General features: G+C 42.9%; 2 protein-coding genes across 2 annotated transcripts in view; one reads left to right on the top strand and one right to left on the bottom strand.

Moving 5' to 3' along the window:
• Positions 1-1,033: 1,033 nt before the first annotated feature.
• LOC109638628 (mitogen-activated protein kinase kinase kinase 13-A-like) lies at positions 1,034-13,515 on the top strand. The gene is made up of 11 exons (XM_069510735.1): positions 1,034-1,576; positions 3,755-3,842; positions 5,532-5,633; positions 6,017-6,082; positions 6,215-6,243; positions 7,302-7,439; positions 7,602-7,688; positions 9,352-9,426; positions 9,550-9,656; positions 11,669-11,849; positions 11,945-13,515. The coding sequence occupies exons 1-11, from the start codon at positions 1,418-1,420 to the stop codon at positions 12,959-12,961; spliced, it is 2,049 nt and encodes a 682-aa protein (XP_069366836.1). The 5' UTR covers positions 1,034-1,417; the 3' UTR covers positions 12,962-13,515.
• Positions 13,509-21,131, bottom strand: part of dnah9l (dynein, axonemal, heavy polypeptide 9 like) — a 36,818-nt gene continuing 29,195 nt past the window's right edge. Inside the window, exons 71-90 of the mRNA XM_069510736.1 lie at positions 20,936-21,058; positions 20,610-20,814; positions 20,051-20,215; positions 19,772-19,912; positions 18,918-19,088; positions 18,714-18,836; positions 18,435-18,628; positions 18,170-18,318; positions 17,728-17,855; positions 17,405-17,542; positions 17,166-17,255; positions 16,888-17,079; positions 16,619-16,738; positions 16,249-16,308; positions 15,565-15,747; positions 15,195-15,377; positions 14,667-14,782; positions 14,356-14,468; positions 13,957-14,097; positions 13,509-13,877 (exon numbers count right to left, since the gene is read on the bottom strand). Coding sequence (XP_069366837.1) covers positions 13,630-13,877; positions 13,957-14,097; positions 14,356-14,468; positions 14,667-14,782; positions 15,195-15,377; positions 15,565-15,747; positions 16,249-16,308; positions 16,619-16,738; positions 16,888-17,079; positions 17,166-17,255; positions 17,405-17,542; positions 17,728-17,855; positions 18,170-18,318; positions 18,435-18,628; positions 18,714-18,836; positions 18,918-19,088; positions 19,772-19,912; positions 20,051-20,215; positions 20,610-20,814; positions 20,936-21,058 — 2,983 coding nt within the window. The 3' untranslated portion in view covers positions 13,509-13,629. The remainder of the gene's footprint in view (positions 13,878-13,956; positions 14,098-14,355; positions 14,469-14,666; positions 14,783-15,194; positions 15,378-15,564; positions 15,748-16,248; positions 16,309-16,618; positions 16,739-16,887; positions 17,080-17,165; positions 17,256-17,404; positions 17,543-17,727; positions 17,856-18,169; positions 18,319-18,434; positions 18,629-18,713; positions 18,837-18,917; positions 19,089-19,771; positions 19,913-20,050; positions 20,216-20,609; positions 20,815-20,935; positions 21,059-21,131) is intronic.

The raw sequence follows: 21,131 nt of genomic DNA, 5'->3' as shown, positions 1-21,131 counted from the left end.
TAGCAAGAGACTTTGCCACAAACGTATACCTTTGTTTTGCCATATGAGGTCTAGAGATGGGCACATGTAATTCCTCTGTGTTCCATCAGATCTAAATGATTGACGCTGCACTAGAACACTGACTGTCACATGGTCTCTGTACATTTGAGGTCACGACATGATCTTTGCTGCTACACCATACGGCTCAGGTCATTCTGTTAGAGCACAAGAAAACTAGAGAAAGAACGGCTCTCAGTAAAGTGCACAGGCCCAACAGTCCCTTTAAATTCAATCACACCTCATAGTTAAGCCATAAAACAATGCAGGTCATTAAATCCTAATTTCAGGATTGCTTTTAAAAAAAAATCAAGATTCATGACGTGAAAATGTCAAAAAACATAGAATGTTCACAACCAACAAAATGTCACATTTCTTAACAAGCTGATTACTGTGCACATCAATGCCTCCCAGAGCAAACAAGCCGGCATCACTAGAACCTTCTTTAGTGCCAGAGGTGTAACACTTCTACGAGCCACTAGCCCTCTGCCTTTTAGTCAAGCTTTATGTATTTACTCAGTGAATCATTTTCAAGTCTACTTTTGTATTTGATTACTGTCAACAAACTGAGAGTGGTCCTAACTTCCCAGAGCTGATCTCAACTGTCACAGTGATGTCACCATGGCTGTCCGGCTTGATGATGTCAGCGGGTCATTCCTGTTGGGTTGAGTAACACACACTGTCCCTGTCTGGCTCCACGTGTGTGTGTGTGTGTGAAGCTGCAGTGTGAGAGAGATGGTTTTAGGTATATGTGGCAGTCCTTGTTTCTGTTTGATTTACTGTCTGAGGCCACAGGTTAGGGCTGTATATCTGTATCTTTCTGTGTGTGTGTGTCGGTGGGGGGGTGTCTTAATATAGCCACAGTTATCCAGGAAGGAGGAATGCCCTGCATGCCAGTGACCATATTTGAACAGTGTGTCTCCTACAGGCCGGCTGCACTGCACTGACTGCAACCCCTAACTTACACACACTCACCTCCCCTTCATCTTCACGCTGTGTGTGTGTGTTCCTGCTCTGTACTGTAGTTCCACTGGATCACCACTACCAGGCAATGTAATCCCTTGTCTAGTAGTGACAGAGGGGCTTCGGCTTTTCCTGACTCACAGGGAGCAAACTTCTCTCTCTCTCTTTTCCAGCACTTTCTGATTTCTTCCCTCTGACAACCTCTTGTGCCGACTGACAACTTCCACTCCGACCCTGCCGAGGAAACTACTTCTCTTCTCTTTATTCATCACCCTTCACTCTCTCCGTACTGATCCGTGAATTGTATATATTTCTATATATATATATACTTTTGGAGCAGCAGCGGCTGGGGACTTGAGCTTCTGGGCTCTCTCTGTGTGTGAATGTGTGTGTGAATGTGTGTGTGAGTCAGTATGCCATGTCGTCCCCTGGCTCGTCGTTTGTGCAGATAAAGCATGAGGACCTGCTCTTCTATGAGAACTGTGGAGGAGGCAGCTTCGGGAGCGTCTACAGAGCCCTGTGGATTTCCCAGGACAAGGAGGTGGCCGTGAAGAAGCTCCTGAAGATTGACAAAGAGGTGAGGGACACACACACACACACACACACACACACACACACACACAATATCTATATCCATATCACATTAATATGAATCAGTTTCCACTAATTTCCCAAACCCCCTTCAACTCGTACACCCGCAGGCCTCCTCCTCCTCCGCCTCCCCTGCCTGTCTGCAGTGGAACATGTGTTTATCTTAAACATACCACTCTTTGTCTCACCCCACCTCCTGCTCTTTTGTGGATGGAGCACTTTTATTTATGCCAGCACCCTCACAGGGGCGAGGTGTGTGTGGTCATCTGGGGGGGCTTTAATACCCTGCAGGCCGGGCCGGTGATTCTCTGTGGAGTGTGAGCCCCTCGATGGTGATCCAAACACAGTTTCCCTCCATGTTATTAATACTGAGGTGGTGGTGGAGCAGGTTCACAGGCCAGTGTCAGGAGGATTACGGGCGACCTGTGGGTGAATCGATCGTGTTACAGTTATTCTTGTGGCAGCAGGTTTTCAACATGGATTCAGAAAACACACATATGATTGCAAATGATTGAATATATGCACTTTAATATATATTTGTGTGTCGCACATGGAGGGACGACATAATGTTTTATTTCTCGTCTGATTTACTTCTCTCTCACTCACTTTCTCACACTCGGGACACAAGAAGATGCCGGGTGGGCAGACGTGCTGAACTGTGTGTGTGTACTTCAAGTGTAAATACAAACTGATGGATCATGGGAGAAACTGGAGCAGAGTCTATTGGATGTGAATCTTTTCCTGCCACACTCACATTAAAATCATGTTACTGATTTATTTACACAAACAGCAGTAGAAGAAGTATTCATGTGTTTTTTAAAGTTGAAATAAATACATGAATACATCATGTTTACTCTATCACAATTAAAGTCAAACATTTACTTGAATGCAGAAGTATCAAAATGTAAAAGTGCAGATTATGCAGAATGTGTTATATTATTGGATTGTTAATAAGGATCTATTATAGTAAGAAATATCTTATTCATCTCATGTCAAATTCAGTATTTGAAACGAGAACATAAAAAACAATCAGTTTATAAATGATCATGTTTTTGTACTTTTACTGAAAAGTATGTAGCCAGATATAAAGTGTGAATTAAGAAATAAACTATTTAATGAAATGTTGTGGAGTAGAAGTATAAAAGCGGCTTTAGATGTAAGATAGGACCAACGTTAATGATTCCATGCTGAGGATATTCACTAGTTAAGGCAGCAGTCAAAAGAACAAGTTAAGTATAAAATAGAATAAAAATAGGCAATACAACAACAAATATAAAGAGATGCATACATAAAATACACCCTCCACTACAGACAGAATATTATGGACAAAATAAAAGTGCAATGGCACAGGATGATTGCATGATGAGCATTGTATGGCACGGTATGTAAGTGCATGGATTTAACTGATATGTATGTATGTATATATGTGTGTGTGTATATATGTATATATATATGTGTGTGTGTATGTGTGTGTGTGTGTGTATATATATGTGTGTGTGTGTGTATATATGTATATATATATATACTGATACAATTAATTGACAGGTATAGTATACAATATATTTGGTTTAAAAGGTAAAAAAGGTAAAAAAAAAAAAAAAAAGGTTTAACATATATCAAAATAGTACTTGATTGAAGTATTTGTTTGTGTGCTTCAATATTATATTCCACTACTGTATTCACACATATAAAACTGTACATGCACACAAACTGAAGTTTGTACACACAGATAAAAGACACATGGTAGAAATGGTTTTTAAATAAATAAAATGGCTCTTTGGAAGAAAATATGTTCAGAGTTTTTTCTGCAGAAATCTTAATGTGACATAAACTGTATGTTATGTTAAGCAGTACTTTGCATATTCCACATATCCAAAGGTCATGACCTGGAGTATTTGTCACTCAGATGATAGCTGCGGCAGCGTGAAAGCTTTTGTTTGGAGACTCGACCTGTTGTAAGACAGAGGTCCAGACGTCAGCTAGACGTCCCACAGACACTATCAGAATCTAGTTTACACGTTTAGGTTTCCAGCCAATCAGGGGGGATTATTCTCTTAAAGGTCGTTTTTTTTATTACCAGTGTCAGATATTAGGAAACTGAAGATGTCTGCTAATAAACTTGTTCACATGTCTCTGCTTCTCTTTCTCTCGTCTCCTCGTCCAGGCCGAGATTCTCAGTGTCCTGAGTCATAAGAACATCATTCAGTTTTATGGAGCTGTGCTGGAATCTCCCAACTATGGCATTGTCACAGGTCAGAGCCCCCGTGTGTGTGTGTGTGTGTGTGTGTGTGTGTGTGTGTGTGTGTGTGTGTGTGTGTGTGTGTGTGTGTGTGTGTGTGTGTGTGTGTGTGTGTGTGTGTGTGTGTGTGTGTGTGTGAGACCCATACATCCTTTCAAATGTTCTTACAAGGACGTTCAGTCTGAACATATGGTTGTTACGTCTCTGTCTTCATTCCGGACAGAGGTTATCTTCTGAAATTATGATCTGTAGGGTTACGGTTGAACGTAAATAAGCAACATTAGGTTGGGTTAGGTGTTGGCAAGATTGTTCTCTCATATAAAACTGTGTGTGTGTGTGCGTGTCCGTGTGCGTGTGTGCGTGCGCGTTTATTAGTTTTTATTTGAACCTCGAGGGGCCACTTACACACACGTTAGCACATGCTCAGGTGGCCTAGCAGTGTTTATGTGTGTGTTTTGAAGTATGGGTGTATACTCTGGTTGATGCTGTGTCTCCTGGCAGGACATTTGTAACTGAGACCAGCATGTTTGGATGTGGTAGTAAGCCTGGACAGAGTCATATGGTCACAATACAGCACCGACACACAGCTGCAGACCTGTCTCGGTGTTGATGCAGTTGAGTGTGACGTACAAAGCTTACAAAATACAAAGCTAGCTAAATATAAAAAAGCACAATCAGTATAAATGATAGAAGGTGGATTTTGGTCTCAGTGAAACTGCAGATTGCATTAAGTCATTTAAAAGTAAGATTTTTCCATTTTCTACTCACTCGAGTCAGTCTCATCTGTCAATCATGACGTTTTCAAACAACCAATTAAAACCAAACTTGCTGGAAGATGAACAGTTGGTGAAACATCAGTGGGATATGAACTACCTGAAATGACGGAAAACGTTGAGAAAAATGTTTTCGACGTGAAATTTAACTTTTTAGTTTGGTCCATATCTCATCCGCTCACATGGAGACGGCAGGACTTACAATATACTGCAGTCAGTCACCAGGAGGCAATCGATACACTTCAGCCTCAGTTTTGGGGGGGTCGTCATGTCATCCATTTATATAAATATTTATACGTTTATTTCCAAACAAAACAATTTAAATGCAAACACAAAATCTCAAATCTTGAATGAAAAGGAGCAGAAAGAAGAACAATCTTATATAATCTGTCACAAGAAATGAACTAACAAAGCAAATAATTCAATAAAATAAATGATCTTTACATTCATGGTTTCTCATGTATTGTAATATGCTGACTGTAATATATTCTGCATTGCACTGAAAGAGAAGCACTGAAGTTGTTTCACCTCTTTTAGAAAAAGCTGTGATATCTGCTGGAGCTGCATCTTTGTTAATACATCTACGTTAATACGTCAGTGTGTGAAATAAAGTCCACTATGTAATCTACTGATTGTATAGAAAAGGTAAAGTGACTGTATTTATATAGTGTCTTCTCAGTTGATGCACTTCACATTATAAATCACATTCACTTATTCACACACATTCATACTTATATATGCTGCACTTTTCTATCTACACTGAGTTTCGGGTTCAGGGTCGTGCACAAGGACCGGAGGAGCCGACCTTGTTAGTGGACGACCCGCTCTTCCTCCTAAACCACAGCCGCCCATGAAAATGTGTTTGTGGATGGAGTCACTTTTCATAACTGTTCTCTCATCATAACCTCTGTTTCTGTGTGTGCTCACAGAATATGCCAGTGGGGGGTCTCTGTACGAGTACCTCTCCAGTGAGCAGAGCGAGGAGATGGACATGGAGCAGATCATGACATGGGCCATACAGATAGCCAAAGGTAACAAAACAAATATGTCAGGGTTTTATCTCATAGTGGAAAAAGTCCAGCAGCTTAGAGGAACGATCACCAGGGTCCTGTACTGTGTTCAACTTTACTTGTTCAAGAGGTTTAATCAGCTTTTGACTTTCTTTATAATAAGTGTCACTACGTTTGTTGCTCTCTGTGCTGTGATGTGTGTAAAGGTAATTGAACAGAGTCACAAACAGCGTCTGTAACTTTCAGTTGGACTTCATTGACAAAAAGCAACTTGAAAGCTGAGCCCAAAATATGCAAGTTTGACATACTGTCAACTTACTTGACATACTGTCAAACTACTGCCAAAATCTCCCACACAAAATAAAATATGAACCCTGTAACATAGTGAACTGTCTTTCTTTCAGGGATACATTACCTCCATGCGGAAGCTCCAGTTAAAGTCATTCACAGAGACCTCAAGTCACGGAACGGTAACATTTATGACTCTGACCTGAGCTTCCTTTTCTTTTGCATTTCTAAACATGAGTAGATTTTGTCATCCGTCTGTTGCAGTACAATAATATTTAATGTCCCATGGATTTGACTGGATTCTCTCTTTACAGTGGTGATGACGGCAGACAAAGTGCTGAAGGTTTGTAACGATGATCTGTTTATTAATGGACACTCATCACCACACATCAGTCATTTTCTGCACAACCTTTAACTTATTGCACATATCTTCATATTGTGCATCCTTTTATAAATGTTTTAATTTTATTGTATTTTTGTATATTGCATTCTCACTTAATGTTCTTATACTTTAGGTTTCTGTTTACATGTTTCCCTCTGTTTTTATGCATCTGAGCCAGCGAAAGCCAGTGGCCTGAGGTATTATGTTTTTCGGGTTGTCCGTCCTTCCATCAGTCCCTTCCGTGAACACGATATCTCAAGAATGCCTTGAGGGAATTTCTTTAAATTTGGTACAAATATTTACTTGGACTCAAGGAGGAACGGGTCAGATTTGGTGACCTCACAAAGTATGTTTTTTGCCTTGTGAATGTAATATCTCTGGAACGCCAAAGGTCAAGGTCACCGTGGCCTCACCAAGTATGTTTCTGTTTTTCGTGAGCATGATATCTGAAGCTTGAGGGAAGGTCTTCAAATATGATACAAACGTTCACTTGGACTCAAAGATTAACTGATTAGATTTTCGTCATGTGACTTTGAGATGTTTAAAACACAAAACATCAGGACTGCCTGTAGGGAATTTCATTGCATCTGGTACAATTCACTTGGACTCACTACTAACTGATTAGATTATGTTGGTCAAAGGTCACGGTGGCCTCAAAAAAATCTCTATCGCCTCCTGAATGTGATATCTCAAGAATGCTTCAGGGAATTTCTTCTACTTACTTTGTTCACTTGGACACAAAGATAAAGTGATAACGTTTCAGTGGTCAAGAGGCAAAGGTCACAGTGACCTTATATGAATCTGGGAAAAAAAGCATGTAGAAATACGCACACGGAAACTGCCCTGGTTGGTAATATATATAATAATAAATATATAATATATTTGTTATACATCAAACACAAAAGCAAATTCCTTGGATGTTGAAAATCTACTTGGCAGTAAATCTGGTTCTGAATGTGATTCATTCAGTTTAGACTCTTATTCTCATTGTGTTCTCGTCCTCTCTGTTGGAATTTCAGATTTGTGATTTTGGGGCCTCTAAGTTCCTCACTCACACCACCCATATGACCGTGGTGGGCACGTTCCCCTGGATGGCTCCTGAGGTCATTCAGAGCCTGCCTGTGTCAGAGACCTGCGACACCTACTCCTACGGCGTGGTGAGTGCTCCTTATTGAAATATCTGTTTTGTAAGGCCAGAAATCAGACTTCTCTACTCAGACGTCATCAAGGAAACAAACAAGCAAACCCTATTATACTGTGTGTGGCTCAAAGTACTCGTGTGTGTTTGAATGAACCAACACAGTCTGCTCTGCGACCAGGTGCTGTGGGAGATGCTGACTCGGGAGGTTCCTTTCAAAGGCTTTGAAGGGCTGCAGGTTGCATGGCTGGTGGTGGAAAAACAAGAGGTAACACACACACACACACATGGTCTCACACACACACATGGTCTCACACACAGACATGGTCTCACACACAGACATGGTCTCACACACAGACAGGCAGACGCACACAAACACACAAAGGGAGCACACCTATCTGAAAACCCTGCAAGCGTGTAGACCCACCAGAGCTGGAGAAGGCCGGAGGAACAATGCGATGCTCTCATGGTTTCCACTGTGAGCTGGTGCGGCTGAGGCTGGGTATTTTTAGGCCTGATGTCAGTTCTCTGCTCTTGTAAGGCCTGGATACACAGCAGTGGAGCTCGGCCAGACCCCCCCCCCCCCCGGCTAAAGCCTTTACGAGAGAGAGAGCGAGGGGCAGAGTGGGGGAAGAAGAAAGGCTGCAGCCATAGCAGGCTTGATTCAAGAGGTTTATGGGTGGTGGGGGGTTGATGGTTTATACAGTGCATGTGTTTCAGTTATTGACGCGCCCGAATCCCCTCCGACAGCGACACACACCCCTCACATCGCGGGCCCAACAAACAACTCTGAGAACATGATTCCTGCGTAGCTGCTGGCTAATCTCCAAAATACTCTCCCTAAATAACTCACTGTCTCTCACTCTCTCTTTCCCTCTCCCAGTCTCCCTCTGATTTTCCCCTTCGCTGCGATACCTCTTCCTGACCCTCTGACTTGCCCTCTCTCCACTCGCGGCCTGTGATATTTTAGGATTAATCCCCACAGAAAACTGTTTCCATTTGCACTGAGGAGCTGTCTGGCCTCATTCAGACCTGTAGCGATAGTCATGGGATCTCAGTACAGGAACAGGATCTCAGTGGTCGGTTGCTGATGTTTAGAATTTTGCAGAAAAATGAAACACTTTTATATTCTTCTATTTTATTTCAAACAATCTGAGAAGAAGGTACATTTTAAATTAAAAACTGATGAATGTTAAACATAATTTTATGATAAAAACATTTAAAACATTTTTGAAACAGTCTCCAAGTCTTGTGTTTTCTTGTTTGTTTTTTTAAAGGCCCTGAAAACATTTGTTCCTCCATGAAATTCTTTCCTGACAAACAGAACAGTCGTGGTTATTTTATATTGGAGGTTTCAGTAGATGCATAGTTTTTATTTAGTATGCACTTTGTTTGAAGTGTGTGGGGCACATTGAGCACCGATCAGAATTTAGCAACATCTTTAAAATTGCAAGATTAGGGGTTCACCAGTTTCCGGATTCATGGATCTAGATGTAAAGAAAATCAGGCACATTGACACACTTAAAATTTGGTGCAGCTTGATTTAAGGAGACTGTTGGGTCTTGGCGGATGTATGAGCCCTACTGAAATGTTCTAGTTCAAAATGACTAAGTAGCTGTGTGGTTATTTAACAGTTGAGTCTCTTGATGAATAACACCTAAGTACGTTTAACCACACTAGCAGCCTTCAGCACCATTTTAATTTGCAATGAAATCTGGTGCAGATTCTCATGCAGCATGCTGATTGAGCACAAAGTGTCACTGCAGCCTCATGGAACAGCAACCATGACTTATTTACTTATTTTAAATACTCTAAGTGATCCCAGGCTGTTTTTTGATGTATATATATATATATATATATTTATAAAAGTAGTTGGTCAGATATGTGTAAAAAGTTTTCTGCTTCTTGTGTTTGTGTGTCTGCATATCCAGAGGCTGACCATCCCCACCAGCTGTCCTGTAAGTTTTGCTGAGCTGATGAGGAAATGTTGGCAAGCAGATCCAAAGGTGAGATAAAGGAGGATACAATGATTTTCTTATAGAAAATGAAAGTACACCTCACTTATAAAGATAGTAAAAACTAGTATAATGTGTAGTTATTTTGAGCTGTGTGCATGCATTCACCTGCAGGAGCGTCCGCAGTTTAAGCAGATGCTGGTAACCCTGGAGGCCATGGCACATGACAGCAGATTACCGGACCAGTGTAATTCCTTCTTACATAACAAGGACCAGTGGAGGTACACAAAAACAAACACACAAAAACAGTTCTGCATGCATACAGAATAAAACAGTGATTGTATATGAGCATGAGGCATCTCTAATTTCTATACGGTGAAGTTGTGGTCGCTTGTCAGACAAACAAATGTGGTTTACTGTACATCACAGTAAACACGCACGCACACACGCACACACACACACACACACACACACACACACACACACACACACACACACACACACACACACACACACACACACACACACACACACACGTATACATGGCTCTGTGGACTCTAAAGCTCAGGAGAGAAGCTGAATGTGTGACCCTGTGCTCTACTTCAGTCTATTAATAAGCTCTCTGGAAAGTGTCCATGAAAGAGATTCCTCTACTCCACTCTGCCCTCACCCCGTCACAGGGAGAACGACAGGCAACAGAGGGGGCTTCAGGGGGTGGGGGGGCAGAGGACAAACTGAGTGTGCACCTAAGAAGAGGAGAGAGGGTTCAGGGAGGAACAGAAATGTATTGGGTCTGTGTGAACTCTAAAACACAGAGAATAGAGGGGGGGAAACAAGAGTGGACAGATGACAGGGGTGAGACAGGGGAGAGAGAGAGTGAGTGAGAGAGAGAGAGAGATGGTTGGTGGATGGAGCAGAGGAGAGAGGGTGTGAGATTCTATGCATATTTAGCATGAGTACAGCGAGGCAATCAATTCTCAGTGAAGTTTTGGGTACGGGTGGAAAAACTTGGACAAGGAGAGGGGGAGGAGGAGGTGAGGAGGAGGAGGGGGTTAGGAAAAGTGAGGGAGGTGAAGGGGCGGGATGAATGAAGAGGGAGGGATGGCTGGAACATAGGAGGAGGTATGGCTGTGTGTCAGATCTCTCTCTATATTTAGTTTGTGTGAGAGCTGATTGTGTTTGTGAATGCAGACTCTTACACACACACACACACACACACACACACACACACACACACTAACTCCACCACTGACCTCTTGTGGCAATAGACAGCACTGCAGTCAAATATTGTTCACCTGGTGCCATGGATAACTTTTTGAAAACATAATAATTCTGCAAGAAAAGTAAACTAATTATGTCACACTGATCTCAGTGAACACAGCATGTGTTGGATTTTCAAAGCAAGTAAATGATTAAGTAAGAAATTAAACAAATAAGTAATAAGGAAAGATGGAATGAAGTAAGGAAATAAGTGAGTAAGGCAGGAAAAATGAGGAAGTAAGATGGAATTAAAGAAGGAACTAAAGAACTCAGTAAGGAAGTAAGTAAGTTTGGAAGTGAGGAAGGAATGAAGTAAAGAAGGAATGAAGTAGGGAAGGAAGGAAGGAATCATAGATGGAATTAAGTAAGGAAGAAAGAAAGGAGGTAAGGAAGGAAGTAGGCAATGTTTATTTAATATAGCACCTTTCTCAGAGTAATATCACAAGATCCTTCTTATAAATAAAATACCACCAAAATGTAGTAATACGCATAAATCTATGCAACAAAAACTGAGAGAAAATACAAACACATGGATTCAAACATGACAGAGCTCATGATGAGACTTAAGTCAGTGTGAATAAATGGGTTCTGAATCCTTTTTTTAAAATGAATCCTGCAGGAAGTTAATCTGTAGGGAGAATATTCCGTCATTTTGAGTCCACAAGGTTAAAAGCACAATCACTTTTAGTTTTTAATCTGGGACGTGGCTATGACCAGTAAGTTCTGGTCAGACCTGAGTGACCTGCAGTGGCTGTTTGAAGGAAGCAGCTCAGTGATGTGAGCAGGAACCTTTCCATGCAGTGCTCTATTAGTTAAAACTATTCTCTCAAAATGAGCCGTCTAAACATCTGAATAAATGACATAAATGAATAATATATTTTAACATCAGCTGAAGTTTCTTTGGTACAAGTAGCTTTTTGAAACTGAATCTGTAATCTGTCATCTTGTGGCTGCAGTGAAGTTGCACCACACATGCAGAAGGTCCCAACAGCTCACTGACGTTTTGTCTGTGCTCTACCTGCAAATACCACAGGTGTGAAATTGAGTCGACCTTGGAGCGCCTTCGCAAGCTGGAGAGGGAACTTTACTCCAAAGAGAAGGAGCTGGAGGAGCGGGAGAGGAGGCTCCGACTGTGGGAGGAGCGGCTGATGGAGAGGTCCAACATGACGCCCAGTCCCACCTCCTTACTTATGGAGCGCTCAAACATCTCACCAGTGAGTCAATGTAGAATGAAATACATGTAATGTCATCCAATAGCTTCTTATGACCTTGACCGTCCTCTGCTTCTCCTCCTTCACCTGACTAACAGTTCTTCACCCCCATGTCCATCGGCTCCTCTGGTGCTTTCTTCCGCTCGCACTCTCAGGACTCCAACAGTACAGGGGTCAGCAGTGCCGGCGTCAGCAGTGCCGGCGTCAGCAGTGCCGGCGTCAGCTGCCTCCTCCGCACCCTCAGCAACGGAGACACAGAGAGGGGGAGCAGCGCTGGGCTGGAGAGAGGGATGGGCTCACTTGACAGCGGGAGGCTACATGCCATGCTCCGGGGGTTACAGGGGAGGTTCGGAGAGGAGGTGGACGAGGAAGAGGAAGGGACTCTGGAGGAGAAAGGCTGGGGGCAGAGGGAGAGACCTGATAGTGGGAGTCTGGAAGGAGGAAGAGTGCAGGTGACGCTCCGTAGCTTCCCAGGTGGCGTGGTGGAGAGGGAGGAGAGGACATGGGAGGAGGGGGACAGGGAGAGAGGGGGCATGCAGAGGAGCAGGGTGACGACCATAGTCCGAGGATACTCAGGTGGGTTTGGAGAGGCAGAAGGGGAGAGGGAGAGGGAGAAGGAGAAGGACAAGGAGGGACCGTGGGAGATAGAACTCAATGAGAGAGGAATGGAGGGAGGGATTGAAGGGGGACGGCTCCCAACCATGTTCAAGGGTCTCCACGGGGGTCTGGGGGGCTTGGGGGACATGCTGTCCTTAGACATGGATGACATGGGAGACATGGAGAGACTGGGGGACATGGACATGAACATGAACATGGGTGACCTGGGGGTGAAGGTGGTGGGTCAAGGAGTCAGGAGTGAGCTGGGGGTCAGGGGTCGCAGGAGTGACATGGGAGTCGTAGTCCAGGGAGTCAGGAGGGGGGACCTCAGCGAGGCCATCAGCCAAAAGATCAGGGGCGAGGTGGGTGTCCTCGGCCACTCGGGGGTACAGGTGAGCATGCGGGCTTCGTCCAATCAGAACTCTGTGAAGAGCTGCAGCGTGCGGCACGGAACCAAGATTAACATGGCTACTGCTGCCATGGACATGATGGAGCTCGACTGGTCTGACAGTGACTAGGAAACACACACACACACACACACACACACACACACACACACACACACACACAGACACACACGGAGGCCAAACTAGATGATTTTGACTCGTCAGCACATACAGTATCCGAGCTACAGTATGTGCAGTAGAATCTCCAGTTGAAAACGAGCTGGTACACACACACATTTGTATTGTTAGATTTTTTTATTGAATGGATGAATACTACACCCATGTGTACTGTGAAGAGTGATGGAGCAAAAAGACAATTTGACGTTGTCTTGTAAAGTTGACAGAATGATTTCACCTGTGTAATTGAATGTGCTATTAGAACTGATGCATAACATACTGTAAGAGGTACAAGTGTTACGAAATAACACACTTGAACGCCGCTCTAATGAAGCAGCACTGTCAGATACGTTTTTCCTCCTGCTTGTAGAGAATCTTGTAGTTTGTAGATTTGATTTGTTCAAAACAGGCTTTGACTTTTATCAGTTCTAACTGTGATCTAGCGCGTGATTCTTTTTGGCATTTCTCTGTATATTTTATCCTTTTTCAATAAAAAGAAAAGAAAGCGATTCGGTTCCTGTGATTTTGCTCTGCTAGAGTTTGTCTCCGTCCTCCAGTAAAACGTTTATATTGCACCCAGTAAATAAATCCCTCTTAACCTCTCAGTCTCGCCTCCTGACGTCTCACACACTGAGTAGCAGAGCCACTCCGGCCAGAACCCACTTGGCGGGCCGCTCCTTGGTTTTGAGGCTGAAAGTCCAGACAAACGTGGGCCCTCTGATCTTGGTCTTGTAGAGTGGACACTTGTAGATGTTCCTGGTCTCGTGGCGGTCAGTGGGCACAGCTCGCACTGAGATGACAGGCATCGAAGGGGTCAGTTCCTTCAGATGCGCCTCAGTGATCACCCCAGACTGAATGTCCCATCTTGCACCTGTGGAAACACGTGGGTTAAGAGGAGAGGAAAGGGCCGCTTTTTCAAAATAAAGAGGAAATCCAAGACAGTTGTCTACCTTCCATGTAAAGCCCGTACACGTATGCGCCCTCTCTGGCAGGCTGGTTAAACTCTTCCTTAAACTTCTTGGTCACGTCCACTGTCAGGTTCACTTTATCCAGGGGCCACTCGTTCTTACGCGCCAGAGACTGCATCACAGCTGAAAAACAGGAAGAGAGGACAGAGAATAAATTAGCTCCATCTTCAAAAATAAAAGACCTAAAACTGTGATATGAAGGAAATAAACATTGAGATTATATGATGTGTTTGAGAACTTACAGGAAGAAAAAGCAAAAAAGGAGGAGAAACAGAAGAACCTGCAGATAATGCAGATACATGTGCTCAGGTGCATGTGCATACAAGTACAGTATTAGTCCATGGTCTCTTTTTCTTTCCGTGTGCACAAATATGTGTTTACCTGTAAGAAAAGACTGAGGGTTGAAAAGTCCAGACAACCAGACTACACTGGGCAGAGACAGATCCTGAGTCCAAGTGTCCAGTTCTTTACAACGCTGCAGTACGTCATTGTACCTGACACACACACACACACACACACACACATGGCATTAGAATGCATGCAGTAGATACATCCTCAATATTTACATTACTATGCCCAATTGGACTCCACAGAATTAACTCCTTATGCACAAAACATTACAACAATAAATCACATCCTCAGCAGTATTACAATTATATAACTCAAAACAATATTCACACACATAGACACACCATATAGCCAGGCTGTAGATGGAGGGGTAAGCAAGTTTGGTCCAGGTATCGGGGACATTGTCAAAGAACAAGGCCGTCTGCAGCTTCTCCATCTCAGAGGAGATCGCCAGTTCACCCTTAGGAAGACACATGTCCCTGTTCTATCATCATGAAAACACCAGCAAGTGCTACATCTACTGCAGCAATGAATCAAAATCTATTAATCATCATGAATTAATTAACCACATAGAATTAGTGTGATGTGAATATATCTGCACTGTATGGCATTTCAAGACTAAAAAACAGCTTAAAAAAACTGCAAAGAAAACCTCCCCAACTTAGAAAAGTTTGTGGAGCCTGCAAATTACTGAATTTAAACACAGTAAATGTCCTGCAGCTTTTGTGTGGCTGCATGTAATCACATGACAGAAATCTTAAATGATGATGTAAAAAGTTTTAATTGTCAAAGTGCACACAAAGCTTATGGTTTTAGGAATTCTTGAAACATAAATATATTATTAAATAAATATAAATACTGTGTAGACAAACCTTGAGTCCTAAGTCGAGCTCCTTGAGTGAGCGTCGTATCTCAGAGATGAGCATGTTCATGCGCTCACACTCCTGGAAGCAGACCAGGATGTACGGGGACCGCTCAGCGGTTTTAGAGGTGATGTCGGACATATTGTAGTCTTCTGGTAACTTTTCCAGAACCTCGTCTAAAATAGTTTTCACCTAAAGGTGGGTTAAGTTGTTAGATTTGCTGAAATTGAAATCTGCTATGGTGTTAAAAAAGAATTTGAAGTAATAAAACATATACCAGTATCTGTATGTGTTTACTGGGCTTGAAAAGAGGCCTAGAGCCGAGGCGTCTAATAAAACTTAATTACAGTCAAGAAAAAACAAACAAATCCAATCCAACCTTCTCCTCCAGCGTCTGGGAGTTTCCCTCCCCCATCACAGCATCAGGAGACTGCAGCTCCAGCAGAGTGTGAAAAAGATTGTCTGATGTCACTGTCAGGAACTCAATTTCTGCGTTGGGATGCAACCCATAATGCACTGGGCTCTCATGGGGCAGCATCTCATCTATGAAGTCATGGTAGCCCTGGAAATGAATTGAGGATAATGGATACATTTCCACCACTTTTTCACAAGGAAAATGTATCAACCCAAGTCTCATTAGACTTGAGAGTCTTAACATGGAGTGAGACATGCGTCATGTTGAGTCTTGGCAAAGACCCAGATAAACAAATTGTGTCTTTTATTGGTTAAAAAAAACAGTGGACATTTCATAGACTGTTGCAGTTGCTCGAGTTGTTCACATTCTAGCCTTTGACGCTGTGTCACTGATGCTATCAAAGTCAATCAACTGGGCTGATTCCAAAAGTTGAGTATGTACCATTAATTTACACGCCTGCATTTATGGACATAGGGTCCAGGTTGGAAAATACCAGAATTCCACTTGAGATTCCAGAGATATTTGGTGAATGCGCTGCCCTTGTGGAAGCTAAACTCTTAACTTTTATCTATCCAGGGACAGCTGACTGAGCTCACTTCACACCAGTTATGAGTTAAGTTTCCTCAGACTTGATCTGTTTCCAGTCACCTGATAGTCCAGGTTGGAGGGGACGACAAACCCAGGACCCAAAGCAAGCTTCCGATCAAACTGGTAGATGGAAAACAAAAAAAAAACTTTGTTAGCATCAGATCTCTAACACAGTTAAAAACATAAAAAAGTCCAACCCAGGCAGCCAAAATTGCTTGGTAGTCTAAATGTGGCATTGCTGGTTGCAAGACCCTCCTCAGCTTGTATTTGCATTCTCTGGCTCAAAAACTGGCAAAACTGCTCCTAACTGGAGCTGATTCTCAACTCAAACTGCCCACTCTCTAGAAAACACAGTTAAGGCAAGTGGCCATATTTGCACCAGAGCCAGGTCACATTTGGTTGTCTTGTGAACTTGAGCCTTTTCACAGACCTGGTTGGGCTGCATGTATTCCTCCAGGTATGTTCTGCACAGACGTCTGTCCCAGTCATCAGTGATGTGTCCTCCGTACATGATCTCCCCAAACAGATACCTCAGGTCCTCCCATGGCACCTGCATCATCATAGTCAGTATAAAAAATCCCTGTCAGTAAAATCTTTTAATCATGTTGTGACACACTATTCACTGCACACCCTAAACCTTCACTTACATGTTCTCTTTCTCCTACTTAAACACCATCTTACCCCAACAAGACGTCCTACCTGTGTGTTCGCCTCCAGGTAGTTGTAGAGGACGTTTACTGATATCGTCAGGTCTCCAGTGTTGAATGGATACTTTCTGTTCCAGCCCTGAGGACCAAACTTCCTTCTCTCTGCCACACAGGCGTGAAAGTAGCACAGAGAGAAGAGAATGGTCTTAAACTCCTGCTCACGGCTGCACTGGTCCAGGATGTCCTAGAGAGGGGCCAATAAATGAATTAGAGTGTTGACTCTGTGTTACAGTGTAAACTGTTGAGTAGGAGCAGTCACTTAAAGCTGACCTGGTCAAAGTTATCCAGAGCAGAATGCAAATTGGCATGCATGCCCGTCGGAGGTTCATTGGTGATCTTGATTGCGTTTTCTAGAATGCCCTGAGAAAAAAAATTTAAGATCTGTAATTATTGCCACTGTAAAAGTGCAGAACTGTAATCATCATAGTAGCAGTAAAGACACCATGGAGCGGACCTTCATTATATGATTATGTTATTAGGGTTAGGGTGCATGTGCACTGTATCTCTACCTGTGGGATAATGTGTTCCTGAGGTGTTGGTGCTGGCTCTGCGCTCATAAACACTCTGTAGTCAGGATGACTGTCCGCACAGCAGCGCTCCAGGAGCTTCTCAAGTGAACCCAGCCAGCGACCGACCAGGTGGATGTTCTGAAAGCAAATGGAATGGAAACCCAAGATAAAAATTCAATATCACTTATAAAAAAAAAATTTCATTCATGAACTATTGAATAATTAATTTTAATTCTGTTTATTCACAACTGAATGTATTGGCATTTTATAAAATATAATTTTTATCAAGAATTAATAGGAAATCCATCCTCTTGCATCCAAACCTGCAGTATAACCCAGTGGCCCTCCTTGGCAGCCTTCTCCATGGCAACCTCTGCCACAGCTTCCTGGCCCTGACCCAAGGACACGTTATGAAGTTTCCCAAGGTCGATAGTGAAACCCAGCTTCCTTCCTGACAACACACAAGGATGATTTTTTTTTAAATCACAACACAGATGGAAAAAAACACACTAACCTCAGGAAGCAAGGACTTGCTCTGTTGCAATTATATTTACTGTGAAAAATATCTTTTATCTTTCCAAATAATATTCACTTTTCCAATATGCTTTATATCTTAATTTTCTTTTTTATGTATTTTACAACATTTTATGATATAAGCATTTATTTAGAGGCAATTTTAAACTGCTACTGTCACTGCATTGTATAACAATGATCATTGCGTGTATGTGAAGTATTGGGTGCATGCAGTCTGTGCATGTTTTGTACCCAGTGATTCCACATCTTTAAGTGGGTCTACTCCAGGAGAGAGGATGAAGAACACAGGTGAAGCTGGACCACTTTCTCTGAAGGACTTTGCAAACTCTGTCTTCCTGCCCTCTGTGTATTTAACACTGAGCTTCTCCTCCACAAAGTTCCTAGAGTTTGATGACACAAAGATTAGAAAAAGCCTGGGTTTACTGAAGAGTGACAGAAAAGTGGAACTAAAGGACAATAAACATTGTGGGTGGGAAAAGACAACAATCCTCTGCACCTGAGAGCATAGGTCATACGGTCAGGTCTCAGAGCTCTCATCATGATGAGCTTCTGCAGGGAGCTTTTCCCCTTCCACTCCTGAGGGAACTTCTCTTTCTCTGGACACTCAGACTCCACCAATTTCTTCCAGCGCTTAGGAGAGCCCTCGATGTCCCGGTCCAGACCACGGAACTCATCAGTGAAACTCATCACCTGGGCAATGAAAGGGAAAGCAAACAATGATTTATGGTGTAATTTATTTCTGTGAGCCAATGAAATAAGACGTGTGTGCTTGCACCTTGATGGCGCTCCATGCCGAGTTGGACAGAAAGTCCAGGGGGCTGATGTAATTGAGGTCGATGTTAAAACGTAGCAGGAAGTCGAGCTCTCGCACGTCTATCTCCTTACTCATCAGGAGCAACTGAAAGAGGGAGAACACAGTCAAGGACAAAACACACACTCCCTCCAACACTGACACGTGCACGCACACACACACTCTCACCTGGAAGGCTAGCTGTGCGGTGAATGTCAGCTTGTCCCTCTCAAACAGTCCCCTGCTGATGTAGTTGAAGGTGGAGTAGGTTACACAGTCGATGAGTGTGTGGACTCTGCTCTTCACATCCACACAGGCCTCTGCCATCCCAACCGCTTTGTGGAAAACCACGTTAAAGGCCTGACAACAAAAGGAATGGTGTGTTTTGGTGAAATGTTTGTAGATGATTATGATCACTGTAAGAATACAAGATCACAGATTTCATGCTAAGTTAAACATTTTTCATCATTTGTTATGCAGAGATTATCGCATGTTATCCTAATTATGTATTTAGTGACATAACAGTGAACTTGAATCACCACCCTGTGGTGTTATGCCTCTGACAACCAGCAGTTTCAGTTTCAGTCTACATGCTTTACTGGGTTCACTGTGACTTTTGACATTAAACCACCCAAATCAGCAAATCGTGAGTCCAAGTGAATGTTTGTGCCAAATGTGAAAGCATCCCCTCAAGGCCTTCCTGAGAAATCTCGTTCACAAGGCAAAAATGTGCTTTGTGAGGTCACACACAACCGTGAACTTTGACATTTGATAACCAAAATCCAATCAGTTCATGCTGGAGTCAAACTGAGCATTTGTGCATTTGAAGACATTACCTCAAGCCGTTCTTGAGATATCGTGTTCACAAGAATGAGATGGATGGACAAACTGACAACATAATGCCTCTGGCCACGAACTGTCATTGGCACAGAGGCATTAACACATCTGTGATATTTATGCAGTGTTAGAAAGAATTTCAACTGCAGAGAGTAAATGATCTTTCTAATCCAAACTGCCAGCTCTGAACTTTCCCTTCTGATTACCTTAAGGCTGAACTGGTACATGGGGTTTATCTTGTTGAGATCGTTCATGATGAAGTAGAGAAGAGACGCTCTGACAGCAACAGGACGGTAGTGTTCTCGAGCTTCATTTATCTTCACCTCATTCACTTTAGCTTCCAGGACCTGAGAACAAGGGATGGAATGGAAGAAATGAGAAGAGATAAAACTTGGCTGAGGAAGGAACATGTTGGAGAATAAAGAAGTTACTCTGACATGCCATAATTAACTGTAACACATATTGATACCTCCACCCTCCGTTACCTTCATCTCAATCTCAGCAGCAGTGTGCTTAGTCGTCTCGAGCTTCTCGACCAGGACGTTGTCGCCCAGGAAGTTACTCTCGGCAGCAGATAACCTTGTCAGCAGCTCATCCTCCAGAAGCTTCAGCTCAATCTTAAACATGTTCTGCTGCTTGGTCAGTTCACTCTACAGACAGATTGTACAAATATATCATTAAAAACATAAATTAAATGTATCTATCTATCTTAATCTATTTATTGCTGACATATTTATACAGTTCAATAAGAAACAAAGATAATTACTAGTATACAAGTCAAAGGGCATTATGTTTTAAAAAAGGTGAACCCTCCATCCATGGTACACAGTGAACATGTCCCCAGTGTATAATATGTATACAAACAACCATTCATTCTCACATTCACACCAAAGATCAATTTAGAATCTCTCCAGGCCAGGAGGAAGCCAGAACTCCTGGAAACACAGAGAGAACATGCAGAAAGGGCCCTGCCTGAACTGCCATGTTAAAAAGGAAACCGCGTGTCCATAAAATGAAGGGAAGGAGGAGCCCACTTTATCCCACCTTGAGGTGCTCGAGGTCAGGTCTCTCTTGATTTACAACCTGGGCCAGGAGCTGGTCTTCCAGTCCATCCCTGGTCACAGTAAAATTAATAAGGGTGGTTTGGGCTTGGATCTCTGGCTTGTAGTGAGGATTGGCCAGTTTAGTGTGCAGGATCAGTCTGAAGCCCGGGTGGAAGAAACACTCCTTGTCCCCGACCTTTATACAACTGTGATGGAGAGTGATGGAAAGGGAAGTAAAGACGGGGCAGGGGAGAAAGATGCAGAGATGTAAGAGGAACACATGGTTGTGTTGTTGTGTAGAGATGCTCACATGTGTTGGTGTTTTACCTGCCCTTCTTGATTGTGTGTCGTCCCAGCAGAGGGTCAAAAACAGGATCGACCGTCTCCTCTATGTTCTCGATGAGGACGGTGTCACCTGCCACTACAGCCTGTTCTATCACGTCTACATAACTGCATCATTCAAAATGAACATATGAATATTAAAAATGTCAGCTTTCACACACAGTGAAAATAACAGCACCAG

This window comes from Paralichthys olivaceus, chromosome 16 (genome assembly GCF_024713975.1).
Source record: "Paralichthys olivaceus isolate ysfri-2021 chromosome 16, ASM2471397v2, whole genome shotgun sequence".
Lineage (NCBI taxonomy): Eukaryota > Metazoa > Chordata > Actinopteri > Pleuronectiformes > Paralichthyidae > Paralichthys > Paralichthys olivaceus.
This window is presented reverse-complemented; position numbering and strand designations above follow the sequence as displayed.

What these genes read in the sequence shown, in the direction of transcription:
- LOC109638628 (XM_069510735.1), top strand. Translation starts at nt 1,418, where the DNA reads ATGTCGTCCCCTGGCTCGTCGTTTGTGCAGATAAAGCATGAGGACCTG. An exon ending in CGGCAGACAAAGTGCTGAAG is followed by an intron (nt 6,244 to 7,301) that starts GTTTGTAACGAT and finishes TTGGAATTTCAG; the next exon opens with ATTTGTGATTTTGGGGCCTC. An exon ending in CATAACAAGGACCAGTGGAG is followed by an intron (nt 9,657 to 11,668) that starts GTACACAAAAAC and finishes CAAATACCACAG; the next exon opens with GTGTGAAATTGAGTCGACCT.